The 22,097-nt window shown below is 40.9% G+C and overlaps 1 protein-coding gene across 2 annotated transcripts in view; it reads left to right on the forward strand.

Moving 5' to 3' along the window:
* The window catches only part of DBT (dihydrolipoamide branched chain transacylase E2), an 854,289-nt gene that overhangs the window by 515,757 nt on the left and 316,435 nt on the right, over positions 1 to 22,097 (forward strand). For both annotated transcript variants that reach the window (XM_044085776.1, XM_044085775.1), the window contains exon 6: positions 13,212 to 13,455. In XM_044085776.1, the coding sequence (XP_043941711.1) occupies positions 13,212 to 13,455 (244 nt within the window). The remainder of the gene's footprint in view (positions 1 to 13,211; positions 13,456 to 22,097) is intronic.

Raw genomic sequence — 22,097 nt, forward strand, 5'->3', positions numbered from 1 at the left:
AGACTACGCCCTTATTGTGATTGGTTGGGGTAGTTTTAATTGATGGTATTTAAACACTGTTTAATTATGCAAAGACAACTCCGAAGAAGCCTATATGTAATACAGGCGAAAGCGCTTAGTTGTGTTAGTTTTGTGCAATAAACTGGATTTCAGTTTATCAGTTTGGTTGCAAAAGGTATTTTATTTTCTTTTTTCAGTTTTTTAGTCCTTTGACTAATTTGTTACTACTTTTTGTATTTAGACCAGATAGGCTGACGTCCTTCTTTTGCATCATACAAAAATCATGTAATAATCTGTTAAGAAGTGGTGCATCTTGGATAACCAGAAGGACTATATGCTGCAGGTATTAGGACCACTTAAGTAATAAAGGTTTCTCAGTCTGCTTTGATTATCCTTCCTATCATGCTTCTTAGCTCTCCAGTTCTTCACTGTCATGCGAAAGCTTGAGCCAGAAAATTTCAGCATTCAGATTGTTTGCCAGAGTGTTAGATAAAATATTTGTCTTCCTTGGCTGCCTTTAGAGTAGAACTTGCCTGTCATTGACAGACAACGTGTTTACTGTTTATTTTTCATGTTTTTTCTAACATTATGTTAAATTTTCTGTATTGTTCATTGGTTCTTCTTTCCTGTTTGGATCTTTGGGCCTTAAGCCTCTGTTTTTTTGTGTTTGACACTGGTAGGGCTTCTTCACTTACAGATGGCTACACAAAGTGGGGTCTATATTAGTTTGCTGAAAGGTATTTTCAGCATACACCTCTTCATCGACACGTAACTGTCGAAAATTATTTCTATGATTCGCAGAATTTTCCCAGGGCAATGAAACAATTGCCCAGCAGCTCAATGGAACACACAGCACACTAACTCAAACCCACCCCACACCCCCTTGTGGGGGGCTGTGCCCCCCCCCCAATTATATATACCAACTCCAAGATCACACTGCAGTGGTGAAAAGGGCAAAGTTATGTAGTTGGATATCAGTGTGAGAGGGGATAGTTGAGAGGGACGCTTGTTAAGATCAAATGGACCTTGTTTCTGGGCACGCTGACCTTAGACACACCCAGAGCACTAGAGCCATGTTTCATTTTCCAGTGAAGCTGAAAGTGCCCTAAATTCAAAACACTTGTGAATGCACTGCACAATGGGTACAAACTAACAGGCATTTTTCCAGTATATTATACTGAAGATGTAGGTTCTATAAAAGATATTTTTATTAAACACTGGCATGTGTATGCATGGATCCTAAGATCATCCTAAGATCAAGAGAGATTGAGAGATTTAGATTTATCTACAGAAATAATTAAAAATAAGAATCTTTTATGTATCAAGAATAATACATTTTCAAATACAGATACTGGTCCACGATAGATTCAATGTAATGTAGGTAATTTTTTTGTAGATATCTTGATGGATCCTGTGTTCATACATCCATCAGGCATAGCTAGGTAATCATATGATACGTAATGTGGGACCTGCAACAGATGCATGGATATACATGGCATGTGATGGATGCTGCTCAGCTTACATTGGTTTGACTTAACCGATGTCTAGGGACCAACGGGTGGAGCATGTACAGGTAATCAGAAAGGTTTGCTGTTCATCGCACTTGCAAGGATAGAAAAGGATAGAGGAGAGGACATTGTTTTAGGTTTAGAATATTAGAACAGATTTTAAGATCCCATAGAATGAGGGATGTTGAGACATACGGGAAGCACTAGAATTTACACATTGGATCATCAAATCTCTAGATCTGTTGTTAATGTACGCCCCCTCACCCCCCTTCCTCGCCCTAAAATGAAATTAGGGAGGACACAGATGATGATTGATTAGTAGTCATTTGATTAGTTCTTTATCTTTGTGAATTAGTTTTTATTAATAGTTTTTTAGTTTTAATACATTTATATTATTTAATTGTCTTTACGAAGTGTCAAGATGAGAATGAATGACATCAAACCATGACATTGTTTTTTTTTTTTTTTTTTTTTGTCTTATGTTTATGTTATTTTTTTTATTTTTGCTGCTGAGTATTATTATATGGACAGATATACCTTTAAGAAATATGTTTTCCCGCTCCTTTTAGGTATTTAAACGAAGAAGCTACTTACGAAAGCGCTAACCTCTGCAGTAATAAACCAGTTTTTAACCAAGTTTTGATTCTCTTGGACTACGTTTTATGAATTCTGTATCATTCAGTATATGGGATTTATTATTCAAGTGGTTTTCCTCTTCATTGTTTTGCTCCTTTGTGGACTGTTTTTTAATTTATTATCTGCTTCTGACACTGGAGCATTAACCCCAAGCGGTCGTCTTACTTCTTGGATTAAAAGTTATGTAGTTGGCTAACTACTTCATTGCCCTGGGAAAATTCCATGAATCACAGAAGTGATTTTCGACTGTTACATGTCAATGAAGAGGTGTTAGATGAAAATATCTTTCAGCGGACTAATATAGGCCCCCACAAAGTGCCTACACTGTTTTGACAAAGAAGAAAATGTGTACCATTGTTCCATGTATGGTAGCTTCATTTGGACCGGGAGAAGAAATAGTTATGAGCAATTGCAGAACTATTTTCTAAAAAGAGCTGTGTCATGCAAATGCTCATCTCCTGATCTGAGCTGTTCCTCATGTTGCAACTCTAAGCTTTCAGTATGCATGGCCTACTAGTCATATTAAGCCATTGAAAAAAACACAGAAAGAAGCCATGCACTGGCAAGCACAGCCCTCATCTTCCACTGCATTTACTCAAAGTATCCTTGGCACCTGCACTGCTACCCCTTGCACTGGAATCAACACAGTGCAACAGAATGGTGACAGGATTCCAACTATTAAGATTTTTGAACCATCCACTCCAAAAGCCAAGCAGTAGGTGACCACTGCCCTTCTAAATCCTCCTCAGTTCAGGCTTCCACTGTACTACCTACAGTGGATTACGAGAAACTAGCAGAGGCTGTTTTAAAGGTTCAGGGGTAGGAAATCTTACACCTTCACTTGTTCCGGGAGACAGTGGGAGAGCTTAACAGAAGGCCAGGTTATGTGATTCATTCTAGTCACAGGGTCATTATCAACCCTGCTGCCAGTTTTCACCACTTGACACACATTCCTAGATTAATAGTGCCATAGCCTCCCTTTGTTGGCTGAAGCCAAATGCTGTAACATCACCTTTCTAGAGGTCTTTATGATTCGGTGCTTTGCCTTCTCCTACTAGTGTTTATGGCCCTAAAGATGACTCTCACTCCATTTCCAGTGCCATATAGTCTCTCTTGGTGTTCTGGGAATCAGCAGTACAAATGTACATAGCACTGCTTTTCTTAGCAGGGATTTTGTCAGATGTTCTTTGTAGTCAGTGTTGCAGTATGACTCTTGGGTCTTCCTGCCATGCAGAATCCTACGACAAGCCCGACTTCCAGAGTCTTTGTATCATCTGTAGCAAGGGCCATCTTTAGTTCTTCTTAGCCATGCAGTCTGATGCACTTCACATATGTTCAGTATGTTGCCAGTCCATTGGTCAGCTCATGTTTCCAGAGATCCTCTTCTCCTTCCAATACAGATAAGTGCCCCAGTGGGAAAATGTATATACTAATTTAATGTTCAAAAAAGTAAACAGTTGCTTAAAGTGTGGGAAGCATTTCCTACATAAAGATTTTAATTTCCTTTGTCTGTTCTGATTGGGGCCACAGCACAATGTCTCTAACTGTCCTGACTGTGCAAAATTCCATGCAAAAACATTAAAACATAGGGCATAGGAACGAGGTAATTGCCAACCATATGGAGTCATCTTCAGCTTCGTCTGTGGTGTAAGCAGTCCACTGCTTCTGTAGGGCCTTCATAGACTCTGACGTCAGCTAGTATCATTCAAAAAAAAAAACCAGACAAAAAGGCTAAGGCTCCTGGTATTTCCAATAAAGTTCTAACTATTACTTTTAAGTCATCAGATGAACTAAGTGAGGCCCCTTTGTAGCTCCCGGCCAGTGACTTATAGGTCTGTACCCTCTGGTTCAACCCCTGGGAAGGCTGTCATGGTTTTCAGACTACCTTTGCCTTTGACAGTTCAAACTTTGGTTGGGTCAGAGTCACTGTGCAGGCCTCAGCTTCCAATATCTGCACAACATCTAATGAAAGAGATTCCTTGTCTTCCTCAATTACTGAAGTCAGAACCAAAGTTACGGTCAGACGACCATATCATTCTGTCATCTCTGTAAAACATACAAACAAATCAAAGCAAATCACTAAATTTGCTTTCCTACCACCTCCAACCACTTCTACGCAGTCCAAACCCCAAGTCCTCCTTAAAATAATACGAGTTTATGACTTTCATGAAATCTAGAGAGCCATCTCTTTCCTGTATCTCCAAGACCGCTCCATCTAAAACGAGCAGGGAAGTAGCTTTTCAGGAAGAGGAAGATTCCTCTCCATCTGAGAATGAGAAGGAATTGTCTTATCTGGACACCTACCTACCTGTAACTTGTCCAGACTGAGGCTCAGATGACTCATCATCTGCCCCTGAGGACATTTCCATTGAGGGTACTCTGCTTAGAATGAAAGAGGCTTTCAGCTGGGAAAGTGAGCAGCTCTCCCAGGCTCAGATCCACTGTAAGGAACTCCTAAGTCTCCCTTCACTCAGACCACTGGTTGTTCCTGTGGTGCACATTTTATCAGATGTCTTCAAAGACATATCACTACACCCTGACTCTCTGTCCTCTGATCCAAGGAAACCAAAGAGCTTTTACAAAGTGCTGAAAACTCATAGGCATCTCTTTAAAGCTCCAAAGGCTGAGCCTTCTGTTGTATCCATTGAATCCACTAAAAGTGCACCAAGACATTCCCTGCTTAATGACAGGGAAAGCAGATTGTTTATTTTTTATTGACATTTAATTACTAGTTAAGTCCAACTGAGTGGGAGCCCATTTTCAGAGGAGGCCTGGGGAGAAAACCTCCGTAGCATTACAAAACATTTTAAGAACAATAATTTTCAGTCTTTAAAAATAATGCAAAAAATGCAGTTTAAATAATTATACCAAATTAGACATGATATGAAAGCATTGGTTAAGAATAGATACAAGGTATATGACAGTGATTTAATAGTTAGAGAAGTTTTAGGCAGTTAAGGTAAGTTAGTATACTACAAATGAGAATTGCAGTACGAAGTGAAAGAACAGCAGGCTTATGGTATATTTGAAGAGAAAGCCGGGGAGAGAGATTCATAGAAGTAAGGAAATGAGTGAAGAAGGGAGAGTAAGAAGATGTGAGGTGTAAATAGGTATTTGTTCACATTGAGAGATGTTGTTTATCCTGGTGTTGAGCAAGAACAGTCAGTTTTTGCTTGTGAAGTCTTTCAGAATAGTTTTGAAGGATGGGGAGGAGGGTACTGACCTGATGGATACTGATAAGGAGTTTCAGGCCTTAGCAACATCGATTTGACAGTTTTGTGGACAGACAGGAGTTTTTGGTGATTGGATCATGATAACTGAATAAGTACATAGTTGTATGGAATGTTTCTTTGTATTGGACAAGCAGATGTATTATGGATAATTTTGTAGGTCAAATTATAGCAGAGTGTAATTAGGTTATAGCCAATACAACAGAGAAGCACAAAGCAAAACAAATTCTCTTTCATTTCCTGAATGCAGAAACCTGTCAGACAGGAACAGTGTAATCTGTTGGTCAAGAGAAAGGACAGTGGCCAATTTCGTAAGTGGTTGTTAGAGTGCAAGGACAACTCTGTTGGGGGATGTTAAAAATTAATTTCAAGCTCAGACAGGCACTTATTTGACTAGATGAAGGTAATGCACAGTAAAGTTCTTCAAGTTAAATTTGTTTATATTGTACAAAGACAAAATTCTCAGCGAAAATACTTGGGAACTGGCCCTCGTGGTAGAGATTCTACAGTGTCTGGATCAGATGTAATGACCACAGGCTATTGTACAAAGACAAAATTCTCAGTGAAAATATTTGGGAGTTGGCCCTTGTGGCAGGGCTTCTGCAATATCAGGGTTGGATGTAGTGACCACAGGCTATTGTACAAAGACAAAATTCTCAGTGAAAATGCTTGAGAGTTGGCCCTTGTGGCAGAGCTTCTGCAGTATTGGATTCAGATGTAGTGACCACAGACTGTGCACTGTAAAGGAAGCTGGTGACTGTGTGAGAGAGGAGAGAGAAGATTATAATAATAGATTACTAGACAGATTTGGGAAGAAAGTTTATATCTCTGCCCTCCTGGTAGTGAGAGCTTTGAATTATCAATTCTATATGCTTAAGTACCTTGAATCTTTTCCAAGACAAAATGCTAGCTAGGGTAGACTGTATTGTGGCTATAACCTTATCCAAGGAAATTCAGGAGATGGCCAGAGAAGCTTTACAAGTCTCTAGACACTCGATAAAATGTGGCTATGTTGCCTTAGATGCTGCTGGCAGAGCAACTGCCACAGGTTCTGTCATCTGCACATTTATTGCTCTGGGCACAGCCCCTGTCAGATTAGGTAAAGGCTGAACTACTACATGCCCCTTTGGATAAGGAATTCCTTTATCGTCCACCAGCTGAACATATTTTTGAGATACTGGACAAAAAAGGGAAATAGATAAAATTCTAACCATTTTAATTTATCTCTGTCACCAAGATACAGCAGGAACTGCCCTTCAGAACCTTGGCTTTTCCCACCTAGACAAGACAAGGAGAGACATCTCCATGGTAAAAAAAAAAATAAGACCGTCTAGGAGATAGCAACCAGAATAATCTGAAAGGGCAGGGGGCTCCAAGGAACTCACCCAGCACTGAGAGCATTTGGGACTGTGTTCCACCCCGCCCTCCCTTACCTGTTCCCATCCCTCCCTGACCTCTAGCAGGAAGACTGTCCTTCCTAAACTAGTGGAAAGCCATTCCCAGGGACCAATGGGTCATCAGCATCATAGAGATATGGGTACTGTATTCAATTCAGAGAAATTCCACCCTTTCTGGGCATTCCAAAACCACCAAAGGAGTAGAAAGGTCTCATCACCTATTTTCAGTGAGCTACTTCAACAAGGATCCATTCAGGCTCTCCATCAAGAACAACAAGGGAAATGCTTATACTCAAGGATTTCTCCAGTCTTAAGAAAAGATGGCATGTTGAAACCCATCTTGGACCTCTGAAAGCTAAACAAGTTTGTCAATATCCCAAAATTCAAAATGCTTATGTTGCAGAAATTACTGCCCATGATCTTTCAAAATGCCTCCATCATCACCATAGACCTAAATGATGCTTATCTCCACATCCCGATATCAGATAAAAACAGAAATTACCTACAATTTGTAGCAACAGGCCCCCACTTCACGTTCTTTGCCATTTACTGGACACACAGTTTTTACAAAATGTCTAACGCCTCTGATAGCACATTGCAGAACTCTAGGAGTACATATGTACCCCCTACTTAGACGATTGTCTCATTCAAGGAAGATATACTTCAGAAACCCTGAACACCTTGCAAATCACTGTAGACTGTTTTCAGAAGGTAAGTCTCACCCAAAATCTCAAACTCTCCCTCAAACCAGGGTCCTTTTCCAGGGAGCCCCCACAAAAGACAGATGTATCAGATGCATAATGTCCAGGGGGTGCAACATAATATTCTTCCCCCTCTGACCTCCAACATTACTAACTTTGCCAGATATCCCAACATGTCAGAAATCTGTAGCAAGGAAAGAGATGCTAAGCCTCATATTATAACAAAGAAATATCCAAGAGGTCCCGCCAGTTTGCAAAGGACAAAAATACTAGTCCAGATTATTTTTGGTGGTAAAGGAAACAAATGATTCTAGGACTATGTTAAATCTTAGCAGTCTAAAGTTTCACATCTCCAAAGAAACAGTTCAGATGGTCTTGGTGCAAGATATTCAACTTTACCTATTACAAGGATACTGAATGTGCTCTTTTGCCCCCGAGATACTTTCCCACATATCAAATTCACCAAACAATCCAGGAGGAACCTGCACTTTAGGGTGCAAGCTGCTCATTAATTTATGAGCCTGACTTTCTGTCTTACCACAGCCCCATCACTAAAAGCAGGACAATAGTAACAGCCCACAAGAGAGTGCAAGAAGCCAAAATGTTCCCATGTCTGAGTGACTCTTCACTTCGCCAGTCTCAGGCAATCTAATAGACAAAAAGGAGTCCCTACACAGATTGTTCTGTTTGATGGAATCACAGTCAAACCTGGTAATTCCAGCCCACGGTGTCTCCAGGGCTTTACTGTTATTGGTTATGCCATTAACACCATGATTTAATGAATTTTCTTCCTCAAGAAAAGAACATAGATGCTCCAAAAGAAAGTGTAGAATGTACTGCCCTGTCCATTAACCTTATCAGAGACTTGTCGTAGAGATTTTGGTCACATTGCATTGACAGTTTTCGTTGTGCCACATGCACATAAGATTGTTGTAATGGATTGTACAAGAACAGTGGACCAAACACTGCCAACCACTTTATCAGCTAATCAAAATTTCCAAAGTGTACAGTTCACAGTGGCTGCAAACAGACTCTGTTTTGGTCAGCAGCCTCTTCTAAGTCCTTGCCTCTACATCCATGGCCACTGTGGACGTATCTTCTGTAAGTTTGGTGAGGGGCATTACAACAGCAGAGTCTAGGGCATCCATATATCACTATACTGAAATTAGATCTGTTCTTCTTACCTTATCAGCCTTGCTCAGAAAGCCATTGCCATTCACATGGACATCATAGTGGTGTTTTAGCTTATCAGCAGCCAGGAGAGGTACTCATTTGGCCATAAAACTGTGACTGTGTGCAATAAAAACAAAGTGCTTCCTACTTGCAGCTCATATCCTGGGAGGAGGACAACTAGCTGGCAGACCAGCCGAATCAGTGCCTGCTTTCCTTCATGTTTGAAACAGAATGGGAGCATCTTCTATTCTGGACTTCATTGCATCTCCTTCAAATATAAAATGTCACTCTTACTTCACTGTAGTCCTACCCCCTGATGTAATACTGTTATGCCAGTCTGCTGTGCATTGTATAATTCTTTTCACCTGATGACTAGATTTATACATAAAGCAAAAACACATCAGGTTAAGGGGATCAACTTCATAGAGGACATCAAGATATTCCAAGAGGGCTTTTCCCAAACCAGTACCTACTGTGAAAACCATGAACTAAAACTGAAAGTCAAGAAATATATAATAATGTCCATTGAAGCAAGAAGTCCCTTGTAACTGTCACATTGGCACTACACCCCTGAAAACTGATCCAGTAGTTAGGGACCGTGGAACTTACAGTGGAAACAAAAAGTTTACACACCCCTGTTAAAATGCCAGGTTTTTGTGATATATAAAAAAATGAAACCACAGTAAATCATTTCAAAACTTTTCCTACCTTTAATGTGACCTATAACCTGTACAATTCAATCGAAAAACAAAGAAATCTGTTAGGGGAAAAATATAAAAAATAAAAAAAGTACAATAAGCTGGTTGCATAAGTGTGCACACCTTAAACTAATACTTTATTGAAGCACCTTTTGATTTAATTACAGCATTCAGTCTTCCTGGGTAGGAGTCTGTCAGCATGACACATCTTGACTTGGCAATATTTGCACACTCTTCCTTGCAAAAGCGCTCCAAATCTGTCAGATTGCGAGAGTATCTCTTGTGCATAGCCCTCTTCAGGTCACCCTCACAGATTTTCTATTGGATTTAGGTCTGGGCTCTGGCTGGGCCATTCCAGAACTTTAATTTTCTTCTGGTGAAGCCATTCTTTTGTTGATTTGGATATATGATCGGGGTAATTGTCATGTTGAAAGGTGAAATTCCTCTTCATCTTTCTAGCAGATGCCTGAAGGTTTTGGGCCAAAGGCAACTAGTATTTAGAACTGTTCATAATTCCTTCCACCTTGACTAAAGCCCCAGTTCCAGCTGAAGAAAAGTAACCCCAAAGCATGATACACACCATGCTTCACCGTGGGGATGGTGTTCTTTTGTGATGTGAAGTATTGTTTTTATGCCAAACATACCTTTTGGAATTGTGGCCAAAACGTTCAACCTTAGTCTAATCAGACCATAACACATTCTCCCACATGCTTTTGGGAGACTTGATGTATTGTTTTGTAAATTTCAACCTGGTCTGGATGTTTTTCTGTGTAAGAAAAGGCTTCCGTCTTGCAACCCTACCCCATAGCCCAGACATATGGAGAATACAGGAAATTGTTGTTACGTGTAGTACACAACCAGTACTTGTCAGAAATTCCTGCAGCTCCTTCAGTGTTGCTGTAGGTCTCTTGGTAGCCTCACTGGCCAGTTTTTGTTTTGTCTTTTCATCAATTTTAGAGGGACATCCAGTTCTTTGCAACGTCACTGTTCCAAATTTTCTCCACTTTTTGATGATTGTCTTCACTGTGTTCCATGGTATATCCAATGCTGTGGAAATTTTTTTGTACCCTTCTGCTGACTGATACCTTTCAGCAATGAGATCCCTTTGATGCTTTATAAGCTCTCTAAGAACCATGGCTTTTGCTGTAGCAGGCAACTGAGTAAATGTCAGGAAAATCCTACTAGGACAGCTGAATTTTATTTGGGGTTAATCAGTGTTTCTTTAATTGATGGCAGGTGTGTTCCCAAGAAGACTAAATGTTGTAACTAAATCAAAAGGTGCTTCAACAAAGTATTAGTTTACGGGTGTGCACACTTATGCAACCAGCGTATTGTACATTTTTTTATATTTTTCCCCTAACAGATTTGTTTGCTTTTCAATTGAATTGTACAGGTTATAGGTCACATTAAAGGTGGGAAAAGTTTTGAAATTATATTGTGGTCTCATTTTTTTATATCATAAAAATACTTTTATATCCACTGTATGTAGACAATGAAAAGTTTTGAAATTATATTGTGGTCTCATTTTTTTATATCATAAAAACCTGGCATTTTAGCAGGGGTGTGTATACTTTTTATATCCACTGTATGTAGACAATGAACTGTTCTTCAATCACTTTGTATCTACTATTGTAAAAAAGTGCTTTTTCATTGCACAGCTTATTACTAAGGACATGGCATCTAGGTCAAGAGACCCTGTATTCTGCACTCATCAGGTCAATTACTGAGTGTAATTCCCCCTTTGGTATGCACCTTTCCAAATATTTGACACAATTGAATGCTCGCAGCACTTTCTTGCTAAGAAAATCAAGGGCCTAAATCATAAACTATGCAGATCATCTCAATGCCATGTCCCTCTTAGAAACAAAAGGCTATTGAGGTGTGATCTCTTCCTCACGTACTGAGCCTCAACAGACACTATCCCATCAGACCTACTGCACATTCATACGTCCAGTGGGGGCATAAACATCAGCTCAAGATCTAAACCTCTCTTACGACATAAATAGAACATGTTGGAGGGATAGATTGTGTATCACAGAGAATGCCACTTCTTTGGGTTAGTCTTCCCCTCCACATAAAGCAAAGTACTTCTCTTACTCTATTGAAATGTAATCTGGATGAATGAATGGGCAACAGCAAATTCAGCCTGGTTTAGCACCCTTGTCTGTCATGGATAGAAGCAACATTTAAATGTTCTGCTCATTTCTGGGTTATTTGTACATAAAATATGAGGGCTAAAAACTTCATGGGACTATATGGCTAGGCTTCTAAAGATCTCATGGATAAATAGCCTAGCAAATACCTGTGAACCAATAGACTCTTTCAGTGTGACCTATGCATAGCCTTTCATGCTGGGAACTACCCTTCCCTGTTTAACCTCCTTCACCATTGTAAAAAACCAGTGGCTTCTCAAATACTTAACCGAATACCTTAATCTCTATTTGCAAGTAAATAGGAACTGATGGAAGGACAGGTTCCTAATAAGATGCATGTCTCACCTTTGGAAGAGGCTTTCCCTGTGCAGCAGACAAAGTAGTTCTCTAGCCACTTTCAAGGTCAATCTTGACAACTGGATATGTTTTCTTAAATTAACACCTGGGATAGTCTGTGCAGCTCCTACATGAAAAAACAGCAGGCACAAATAAAGCATAGCAAACCCGAGGACAGTGTACACCTGTTTATGTGTCTAGGCTCATGTAATCTTCATTACTACTAGCCCAGTATCTAACTATATATACATACATGCATACATATATACATACACACACACACACACCTGGGATAGTCTGTGCAGCTCCTACATGAAAAAACAGCAGGCACATATAAAGCATAGCAAAACCCGAGGACAGTGTACACCTGTTTATGTGACTAGGCTCATGTAATCTTCATTACTACTAGCCCAGTATCTAACTATATATACATATGCATATATATATATATATATATATATACATATATATATATATATATATATATGTGTGTGTGTGTGTATGTATATATATATATATATATATATATATATATATATATATATATATATATATATATGCAGTTAGAGTGGTATGTAGTCCCTTTGTGGGTAGGCTTGCTTCTTAATATTTCTTTTAACCATTGTTTTGAATGAAACGCATACAGGTATTACCCTTATTAATCTCTGTGAGAGTAAAACCAATGTTGTCTCTGAGCACATCATTATGAGTACAGGGTGGGGCAGTTTATTGGGGGAAATGGAAGATGTAGACTTGGCGGTCAGTTAAGGGCCTAACTGTGATTCCCTTCTTCTAGTTATCAGGCTTTGTGAAAATGCATAAATTACTGAGAAAATAATATTGTTGAGCTGGATTTATTAATTGTTTGACTGTGCAGAGGACTATAGTTCTGAGTTGTTAATGAGTAGCTTCCTCTTCCCAAGGTGCAGGGTTTGTTTCCTTACACTTTTATTTGTCTGTGTGGTACTCTGAGCAAATCAGTTAACCAGGCAGTACTGCCAGGTCACTCCTGAAAAGGAACAGTTGTGGCCAGTGGGCTCACCCATTCAACAGATAGGTAATATAAAAATAAATTATATCATTTGTTTCGTGTCTTATAATTTGTATTTAAGATTTTTGCTGTAAAAATGTTTCCATTATTTACTGAAATGCTTTTACTTGCACTTCAGCATAATGACATGGTTATGCTGTGGTTCCCTTTGCTGGGGTCACTTTTTAAAACCAAGTATTACTGTTTAATTATATGCTGCACCTCCAAGTGAATTTTGTGGTAGAAATAGATTTTATATTTTCTAGTGCCATGATGTTTGTATGTGCTTTATAGCAGTTTCACTTGTATAATTTTTAGTCTTTGAAAAAAACTTTATTTTTTTTTTCAGATTAAACTAAGTGAGGTTGTTGGAACAGGAAAGGATGGGAGAATCCTAAAGGAAGACATACTTGACTACCTGTCAAAACAGACTGGTGCTATTCTACCACCTTCCCCAGAGCTAGAGATTATTCCCCCTCCACCAAAAGCAGAACCTTCTCCAGCCCTGGCAAAGACTGAACCACGTGTTGCAACTAAGTCGGTCACAAAGCCTGTGGTATTTACAGGAAAGGATAGAACTGAACCTGTTAAAGGTGAGTGTGAAAGTTGGATTCACATAAGTAAAGATGAAAAATATATTACGTGAAATAAAAATAAAATTAAAAAAAAACTTTTTTTTGTTGCAGGATTAGTCAGACTAGGTTTAAATAACATCCATCCATCCATGACCTCTTTTTCCCATTTTTGCACATAGGCTCAGGTTGTCACTTCAAGAGTGACAATCATCTAGAACCAAGGTTCACACCACCAGTTGGCTAGTCCTGCCACGGTTGTTCTTTCATACCACTCACTTGGACGCACACTCATATACCTGTAGTCAATTTAAAGTATCCAGTCCACCTACTCCATGTCTTTGGAATGTGGGAGGAAGCTGGATACAACATTGGCAGGTATTCTTAACAGAAGGTATGACTCTTTTGAAGCGTTGTTTTAATCTGAACAGCAGATGATAGGTGTACCAGTATGCAGCTTTCAGCAATTGTGCACAGTAAGTAAAGAGACCTGTCACAGCTGAGTAGGCATGGTTTTACTGTGCACTTTTGAGGTCAGTCTTTCTTACATGGTTATTAGGAGGTATATGGTCCTTTACAGCAGGTTGCAAGAATTATTGTGTGAATACCTTAAGATGACAGCTGTTCATTCTGTGACATCATATGCCCTTAAGAATGTAAAATGCAGACAGTAAATGATCTGTAGGTGTCACATTCAGTGTGCATGCTAAAGGTAAAATACTCATAGATAGCATATTCAAAATTGCATAAGAAAAACTCATAAAAAACTAGGGATGCTTTATAGAGCCAAAACTTTTTCACTGACGCAACTAAAGATAACTTACTACTTATCTTCTTCCCACACTTCTTTATGGCGCTCCCAACTTTACTAACCTTCAGGCATCACAAAAAACAAAACTTGAACAATCCTACAACAAAGTTGCTACATTTGCAGCAAGTACCTCTTTTAAAACCCACCACTTTAATGCACTAAAAAGCCTGAATTGGTTAGAACTACCCCATCGACTAACATATATACAACTTTTTACCACGTATACAATTATTCAGAATCCATATGCTTGTCCAGCACTAAATAACATTTTGCACAACTATGTTCCCAGTTGGTCATTATGATCCAGTCACCAAAAACTCCTGGCTGTCCACAAACCTGTCCAATCTGCTGGGCAATATCTTTACTTGTACCATGTTGCTAAGGCTTGGAACTTCGTATTTCTATCCATCAGGTGAATGTCCTACATCCCATCCTTGAAATCCATTCTGAAAGGCCTCCTAGCCAAAAGTTGGTTCTGCTGTTGCTGAACAGGTTCCTATTGTGTGATTGCAGACGCATTTTGTCGAATGCGTGTTGATCGAACCTAAAAGAACAAAAAGGCAAAATAGCGAAGTGGCTTTTCAGCAAATTCTTTCCCAGGGAAAGAATTTGCTTGGCTGCTTTCATTACTTTGCCATTTCCCAGCACTGTAGTGCGATCTCGGAGTTGGCATATTTAAGTAGGTTTGCCCCCCATATTATGTAATGTTTTAATTTTTTTTTTTTATCTTGGAACAGCGATTTTTTTCCAAGGGAAAAAAAATCGCTGTTCTGAGGTTTCGACGTTGTAAGCTTTCGCTTACATGGGGTCAATTTATTATCATTCGCTTTTGTAAGTGTGCGCTAATATAATGTAGACCCTTGCTGAACACTAGGGTAAACTATATCCCTAAATATGAACAAATACCTGTTCATACTTTAGATCTCCTTACTGCCCCTTCTTCCCTCACTTCTTTACTTCTATCAATCTCCCCCCTGGCTTTCTCTGTAAATATACCATACGCCTATTTTCTCACAAACAAAAATTGCAATACAAAGTGAATCATTCTAACATACCTTTAATTTCTCTATAAATTGGCTAACATTTGTCTATTTAATCATTATCATATACCTTGTATCTCTTCTTAACAGGGTTGCCAGACGTCCCTATTGGTTTAAATGCCAGCCCAGCCACCGTTTTTTTTTTTTGATTGTCCTGTATACCTGGCATATGGGCCAATCAAAATGTGTTCCACATACTGAGCTACTATTCTTTAATGTGGAACCTGATCCGAGAGTCCGCCCCTGCGGTTTAAGATTGTCCTGTATACCTGGCATATGGGCCAATCAAAATTGCTAAACATGGAGCTTCTTGTGTTCCACATTAATACTATTCTTTAATGTGGAACTGTTGGTCTTCACTTGCCGTGAGAGACCTTCTTTTTTTTTTTTTGTCCTTACCTGGGGGGGCTGCAAATCTGGCAACCCTGCTCCTTAACCAATGTTTTCATATTCTGTCTAATTTAGTATAATTATTGAAACTGTTGCTGTTTTGAAGACTGTAAAATTATTGTTCTTAAAACGTTTTATAATACTTCAGACCTTTTCTGCCTGTGACACCTCTGAAAATGGGCTCCTAACCAGTCAGACTTTCCCAGTAATCAAATGTCAATCAGTGAGTAAATAAGTTATAACATTTGTGTCCCACTAGATCAGGAGAGTTGAGGACAAAACATTTAAAAAGACAGATTTGCTATATCCATGATTTTTTGTAAGCTTCAGAGCGGTGCCCTTCATTTTTCCCTTAGATCTGCTCGTTCTCTGCTCTCCTGCACTTTTATTAGCTTATTGGTGTAGCACTTTAAACTATTCTGGTGCCACAAAGTCTGCTGTTCAAATTTTCCCTTAGAACTAGCTGGTTTCTCAGTAGTAGCACTAAAATCTGAATCCCTGTGACTAGCACTTGCTCTAAAACCTGCTGGAAAGCACTAGGAAGCCTTAAACTGATACAAGCAGTCAATTCTCCTTGTTAATAAGGAGAAATTAATTGTAGGCACTAAACAGCCTATAACTGCAAAGTACCTTGCCAAGGTAAGGTAAAGCAGCTGTTGTATTTTACAAAAGAAACACTGAACCAGGCATGTCCAAGGGTCAGCTTCCGGTGATTTCTCCTGTCCACCTGATGAATCTGGGCATACTGGGGCAATGCAGCAATTGCGTCATGTACACACACAACCCTCTCCTCCTACCACCCAACACTACAACCTGCGAGCGATGCACCTACATAGCCAAACTGGAAGCAAAGCTCTTTCCAGCCAAGATTGTGCTAGACGGTCAAGAGGAGAAGGTTAACACCTGCACTACACCTCAAGCAACACATAGCGCTTCAAAACTCACTGCACCAACATCCACACATAGTAACACTAAACCCACTTATGCGGAGGCCCTTAACATTAACCTGCCCAAGCAACAAGGACCTCCGAAGCTGAAATGCAAACAAACACCAATCACAACTAAAGTGACACACAGCTCAAAACACCAGTGTGCCACCAAACAACAGCCCCTAAGGCATAACAAGTAACCCAACACTTTAGTCATAGGAGATTCTATGGTCAGACACACTGACATCCGACTCACCAGGCTGAACAAGGAGAAAATTACTGTCAGCTGCCTATCCGGTGCCAGGATCCGCCACATAATGCATACACTCAGGTCACTCCACAACAAGTACAAATACTACTCTGTCAGTGTCCATGTTGGAGTGAATGACTTGAGACGTACCTCCCTGGACTACATGAAAAGAGACATGGAAGAGCTCTCAGATCATGTGGCCCAGGCAGGTATAACCCTAGCCCTGAGCAGTATCCTACCTTCGCCCAGAATGATACCACAGTATAAGGACAAAATGATTGACTTCAACAATTGGCTAAGTTTCTGGTGTCATTCAAAGGGGATCCAGTATCTGTCTACCTGGGACAACATGATCGACAAACCATGATGCTTTGCCAGAGATGGTCTGCACCTGTCATCCCTGGGATTCAGGTTACTGGCTAAGGCTCTTGCCACCTCTATAGTGCCTTTTTTAGGCAAGGCTGAAAGGTCAAAACCACCACCATAACAGATATAAGCATGCAAAATCTGTAGGTAATGCTACTCAATGCTAGAAGTCTAAACCTCAAAATGCACCCTCTCGAGGCACTCGTAAAAATGGAGAACATCAATATCTGTGTAGTAACTGAGACCTGGTTCAGGGCTCCAGAGAGCACCCCTGCAATACCAGGCTAGAACTCTTACCACATTTTTCAGCCACCAAACCAGGATCGAAGCACTAAAGACAGAGGAGTGTCCATTATTTACCAAGGATATTCACACCTCCAGGCTAGTTGTCCAACACAAAGCATCTGAAATTCTACAGGTGCAACTAACACTAGGTAAGACTGCAATCCAAATTGTAGCGTGCTACAGATCCCCCACCATGCTCCACGATTCTCACTGCACCTTTCTAAACATACTAGATACCCTAATACTGGGTGATTTCAACTACCCTGCCATTAATTGGAAAAACTACTCGGCTACCAACACCTTTGCCCAACGGTTCTTGGAATTCATAAATTCCAATGCTCTGGACCAACTAATCCATAGTCCCACCAGGGGCTCAAATATCCTAGACCTGGTCATTACCAACATGGGAGATCGATGCTCTACACCAGTGGTCACCCCCTCGTTGGTCAGGTCTGACTAGAAGCTAATCACCATTGACGTCCACATCCCACCCCCACCCCCCAGTAGGGAAACCTCCATAAAAAACTTCTCCAAAGCCAACTTCATGCTACTCAAGTCAGAAGTGACAAACTTCATGACACCCATGCAGACGGGAACTGAAAGTTCGACCACTGAATCCTACACTAAGGCACTGTACGAGCACATCCACTCATGCATGAATCATGCCATTCCAAACAGAACCAAGATGGTCTCCTCCAAAAAAAGGAACCCAATCTGGTGGTCCCCTGCCATAAACAAACTACACAACAGAAGGAAGAAACTGTTGCAGAAAAGAGGAAATTCCCACAATGCAAAAAACTCCCTTACCAGCCTCAGTAAGAAACTGAGATCCCTCATAAAATCTTCCAAAGGTAGTTACGAAAATAAAATTGCCAAAGATTCCAAGGACAACCACAAAGCATTCTATAGTTATGTCAATAATCTAAATGGCAATGCTCATATCTGCTCTGAGCTACAACAGAACGGCATTAAATATACTGATCCCAAGGATATTGCCAATATCCTGGCAGATCGATTAAGTGCCAACTTCACCCCCCCTCTCACCCCCTAAATGGCCAATCTCAGTACCAAAAGATTGCCAAATTCCGGTACTCATGGCCACACAGGTAAAAAACTCACTCTCCAAAGCTAAGAATACAGCATCCATGGGACCAGATGACATCCCGGGCTGTGTACTACATGAACTACAAAATGAACTGGCACCTCACCTAAGTGTCACGTTTAATCATAGCCTCACCTCAGGCTTCATGCCCAATGAGTGGCGCACAGCTACAGTTGTCCCACTTCAAAAGGGGGGATCCACCTTGGATCCTGGGAACTATTGTCCCATCAGTCTGACCAGCCTGATCTGCAAAGCCATGGAACGCATTATCATGGAACTTATAAACAAAAACACTGGCCCCACCAGTTTGGTTTCATAAAGGGCCGATCTTGTCTCCTCAACCTGATTGACTTCTTCGAATCAGTCTCCAGAGCTGTGGACGAGGGTAAGGCAGTCCATACAGCCTATTTGGGCCTAGCCAAGGCCTTCAACACCATCCCCCACTCTGGAATCATCGATAAACTTACTAAGCTGGGCATTAATACGTACATCACTCGATGGGTTGCCAGCTGGCTTACTGACAGATCCCACACCGTAAAAGTAGCCGACTCAAAATCCAGCTCCAGACAAGTGACAAGCGAAGTACCTCAGGGTTCAGTCCTGGGACTGCTCTTGTTTGGCATCTACTTCTTTGAAGTACAGGCCAGCACTAAGGGACTCTGGCTAACAAAGTTTGCAGATGACTGCAAACTGGGAGCCATTATTGAATCCCCAAATGATGTGGATATTCTACAAAAGGGCCTTACAGAAACAGATGCTTGGTGCCAGAGCCATGGGCTCAAGCTCAATGCCAAGAAATGTATAGTTATCCCCTTTGGGAAAAAACATGTACCCTTGAATTCACACAAGTAGCAGTATACTAAACACCGAAAGTGTGATAAGGGACTTAGCGACACAGGTGGACAGTGGTCTCACCTTCGATAACCACATAACCACAACAGTCAGGAAATCCTTCTATGTGGCACATCTCATCACGAAGGGCGTTCATCCAGAAAAAAGGAGGTCATTGTCCCACTGTACTCATCCCTCATTAGATCCATTATAGAGTACAACGCCCCGTTTGGTATGTACCTCACAAGACATCTGCAACAACTGGAAAGGCCACAGAAATACCTCATTAAAAGAATCACAGGCCTAAAGCAGATTCCCTATGCTGACCTTCTAAAAAAAACTCCAGCTATATGTCACATATCACCTACTCAGAGGCGATCTCTGCTTAACATATAAGGCCATGTCAAACCCAGTGCTGTTGGACATGCTACACTTAAAGAAATCCCAATCCCTCAGAGCTACATGCTCCAGGGATCTAAACCTGGTCATCACAATGAACAAAACATGCTGGAGGGATATGTTCCTGACCCAGAGACTCCCCATACTCTGGAATAGACTGGCCATACATGTCAAGCTGTGCGCCTCTTTGGCCCCCTTCAAAAGGAACCCTGACGATTGGATGGGAGATGGGGAATTCACCCCGGGGATCTCATCATTTGCCCTGTTAGAGAGGGGACCTGGGAAGTAAATATTCTGGGAAAGAATAGCCAGGGAATTGTTATGGCTAGGCTTGTATAGGCCCTAGGGCCGATAGCCTAGTACCAACTTATGAATACTATTTAACTAAGGTGACTTTATGAAGGATCGCTCTTCTAACCTGTGCACATTATGTTCTTATAAGTAAGCTTCAGAATTACACAAACATTTAAACTGTGCCTGTCTTACCAAAAAAAAAGATAGTTAGAAAAGGATTGTACGACTCTAAGAAGAGGTGAACAAACAGTGGAGAATATACTTCTAACAAGTATGATGTCTAGTACATTCCTTGTTGTGCAGGCTGTTGCTAAAACAACTCATTGTAACTGTTATCCCAGCAGAGCTATCTAGTTCATTATTTGGTGGTTTAGGGATGGAATGGTTCATTCACACCCATCAGATGAAACAGGCTTTTTGAGGAAACAAGCTTGTGATGACTGCAAAGCTAGCTGTAATGGACAGTGCAAGGTACATTCCTCCATGCGGAGTGAGCAGTGGACAAAGCCCATGTAAAATAGTCTGTTTGCATTCCCATTCAGTCTTTTTGGCATGAACAAGTTAGTTTCAATGAAGCAGTATTGTGAATTTATGTATCATATCCTATGATCTGAAGTTGTTAATCTTCTTCCTATTCCTCACTGATGGCTTCGGATCCAAGCCCTCGGAACTGAGTCGGCCTTATACCAATCTTGCGTACACCAAAAACTCTCGAGCTAAACTGCTACCCACAGTGCACTTTGCTCAGTTACCTGAAATCTTGTTTGCCGCACAGCCATATAGCAGCGTTTCACTGAGCTCTTCAGCTAAGTGCTTTTTTCGGATATATTTACTAGTTTTGGAAAAGTTTTTCTCCTTTTATAATCTGTTCTTGTTGTCTATATTGCTTCAGCTCTACGCACAGGTATTTCTCTCTTACCTTTGTTGGTAATTTTTTCATATTTCTAATTTTCTACCTTTGTGGTATCTTGTTACCATTGTGGGTATTTCCTTCTCTCTCCTTCATTTCCTCTCTTTCCTCACTCTTTTCCCTTTTGTGCGAGAGTGTGTTCTGGGATGTCTGAAAAGAAGGGAACTACGGGGTTTAAACACTGCTCTTCTTGCAGTGGTAAACTACCGAATAGTGACCTCCATGAAGAATGTGTGTACTGTTTGGGGGTTCCGCATTTGTTGGCGAAACCCCCGTGTGATATTTTTGCTAGTTTCAGTCAGCAGATGCTGAATGAACGTCGTAACAAACTTATTTTAAAGGGCCTGCTTGCTTCGCCTTTTTCAGAGGCTATTTCTGTGATGGAGGTCTCATCCCCTCCTTCTTCAAACAAGAAACATCCTCGATCGGATCCCTCTTCACCGGCCGGTGACAGAGGTAAAAGTCACAAGCACAAGGCCCATAAGTCCTCATCTGAACACCGTTCTGCCTCCTCGGTGCCGACTACTACATCAGCTCCGAGCTCGGCTCCAGTGAAGTTTACCGAGGTCACCTCATCAGCGCCTACCTCGGCACCAACAATTACAGCACCGTCTATGACCTCGGTACCAACCAGCGTATCGATTTCCCTCTCAGCACCGACATTGCCCATTTCTGCTCCGATATCGGTTCTGACAACTACCTCGGAACCATTCCTGTCATCCACCCCTATAGTGACTTCAGCTCTGAGCCCGTTCACGGCCCCGACCATACCGTTATTACCTGTTGCAAAATTGGAATCGTTGGTGCCGTTATACAACACACCACGGACCTGATACTCATCCACTGTGGACCCGTTTGCCGGACAAGCCTGCAGCCCCTTTTTTGACTGACTTGATTCCCCCTCAGGGGCATTGGTGAGATCCACCAGGAGCCTTTCTGAATTGGATGTGGTGTGCCTTTTTGATCAGCTGCTGACCGCCAGGGGAATTTCAAATCTGCCTAAACCGTATCCCACTCCTGGCTTTGGGTCTATTTCTCCAGCAACCCCTACTTACT

The sequence above is a fragment of the Protopterus annectens genome, chromosome 10.part0 (assembly GCF_019279795.1).
Source record: "Protopterus annectens isolate FY-2018-M chromosome 10.part0, PAN1.0, whole genome shotgun sequence".
Lineage (NCBI taxonomy): Eukaryota > Metazoa > Chordata > Ceratodontiformes > Protopteridae > Protopterus > Protopterus annectens.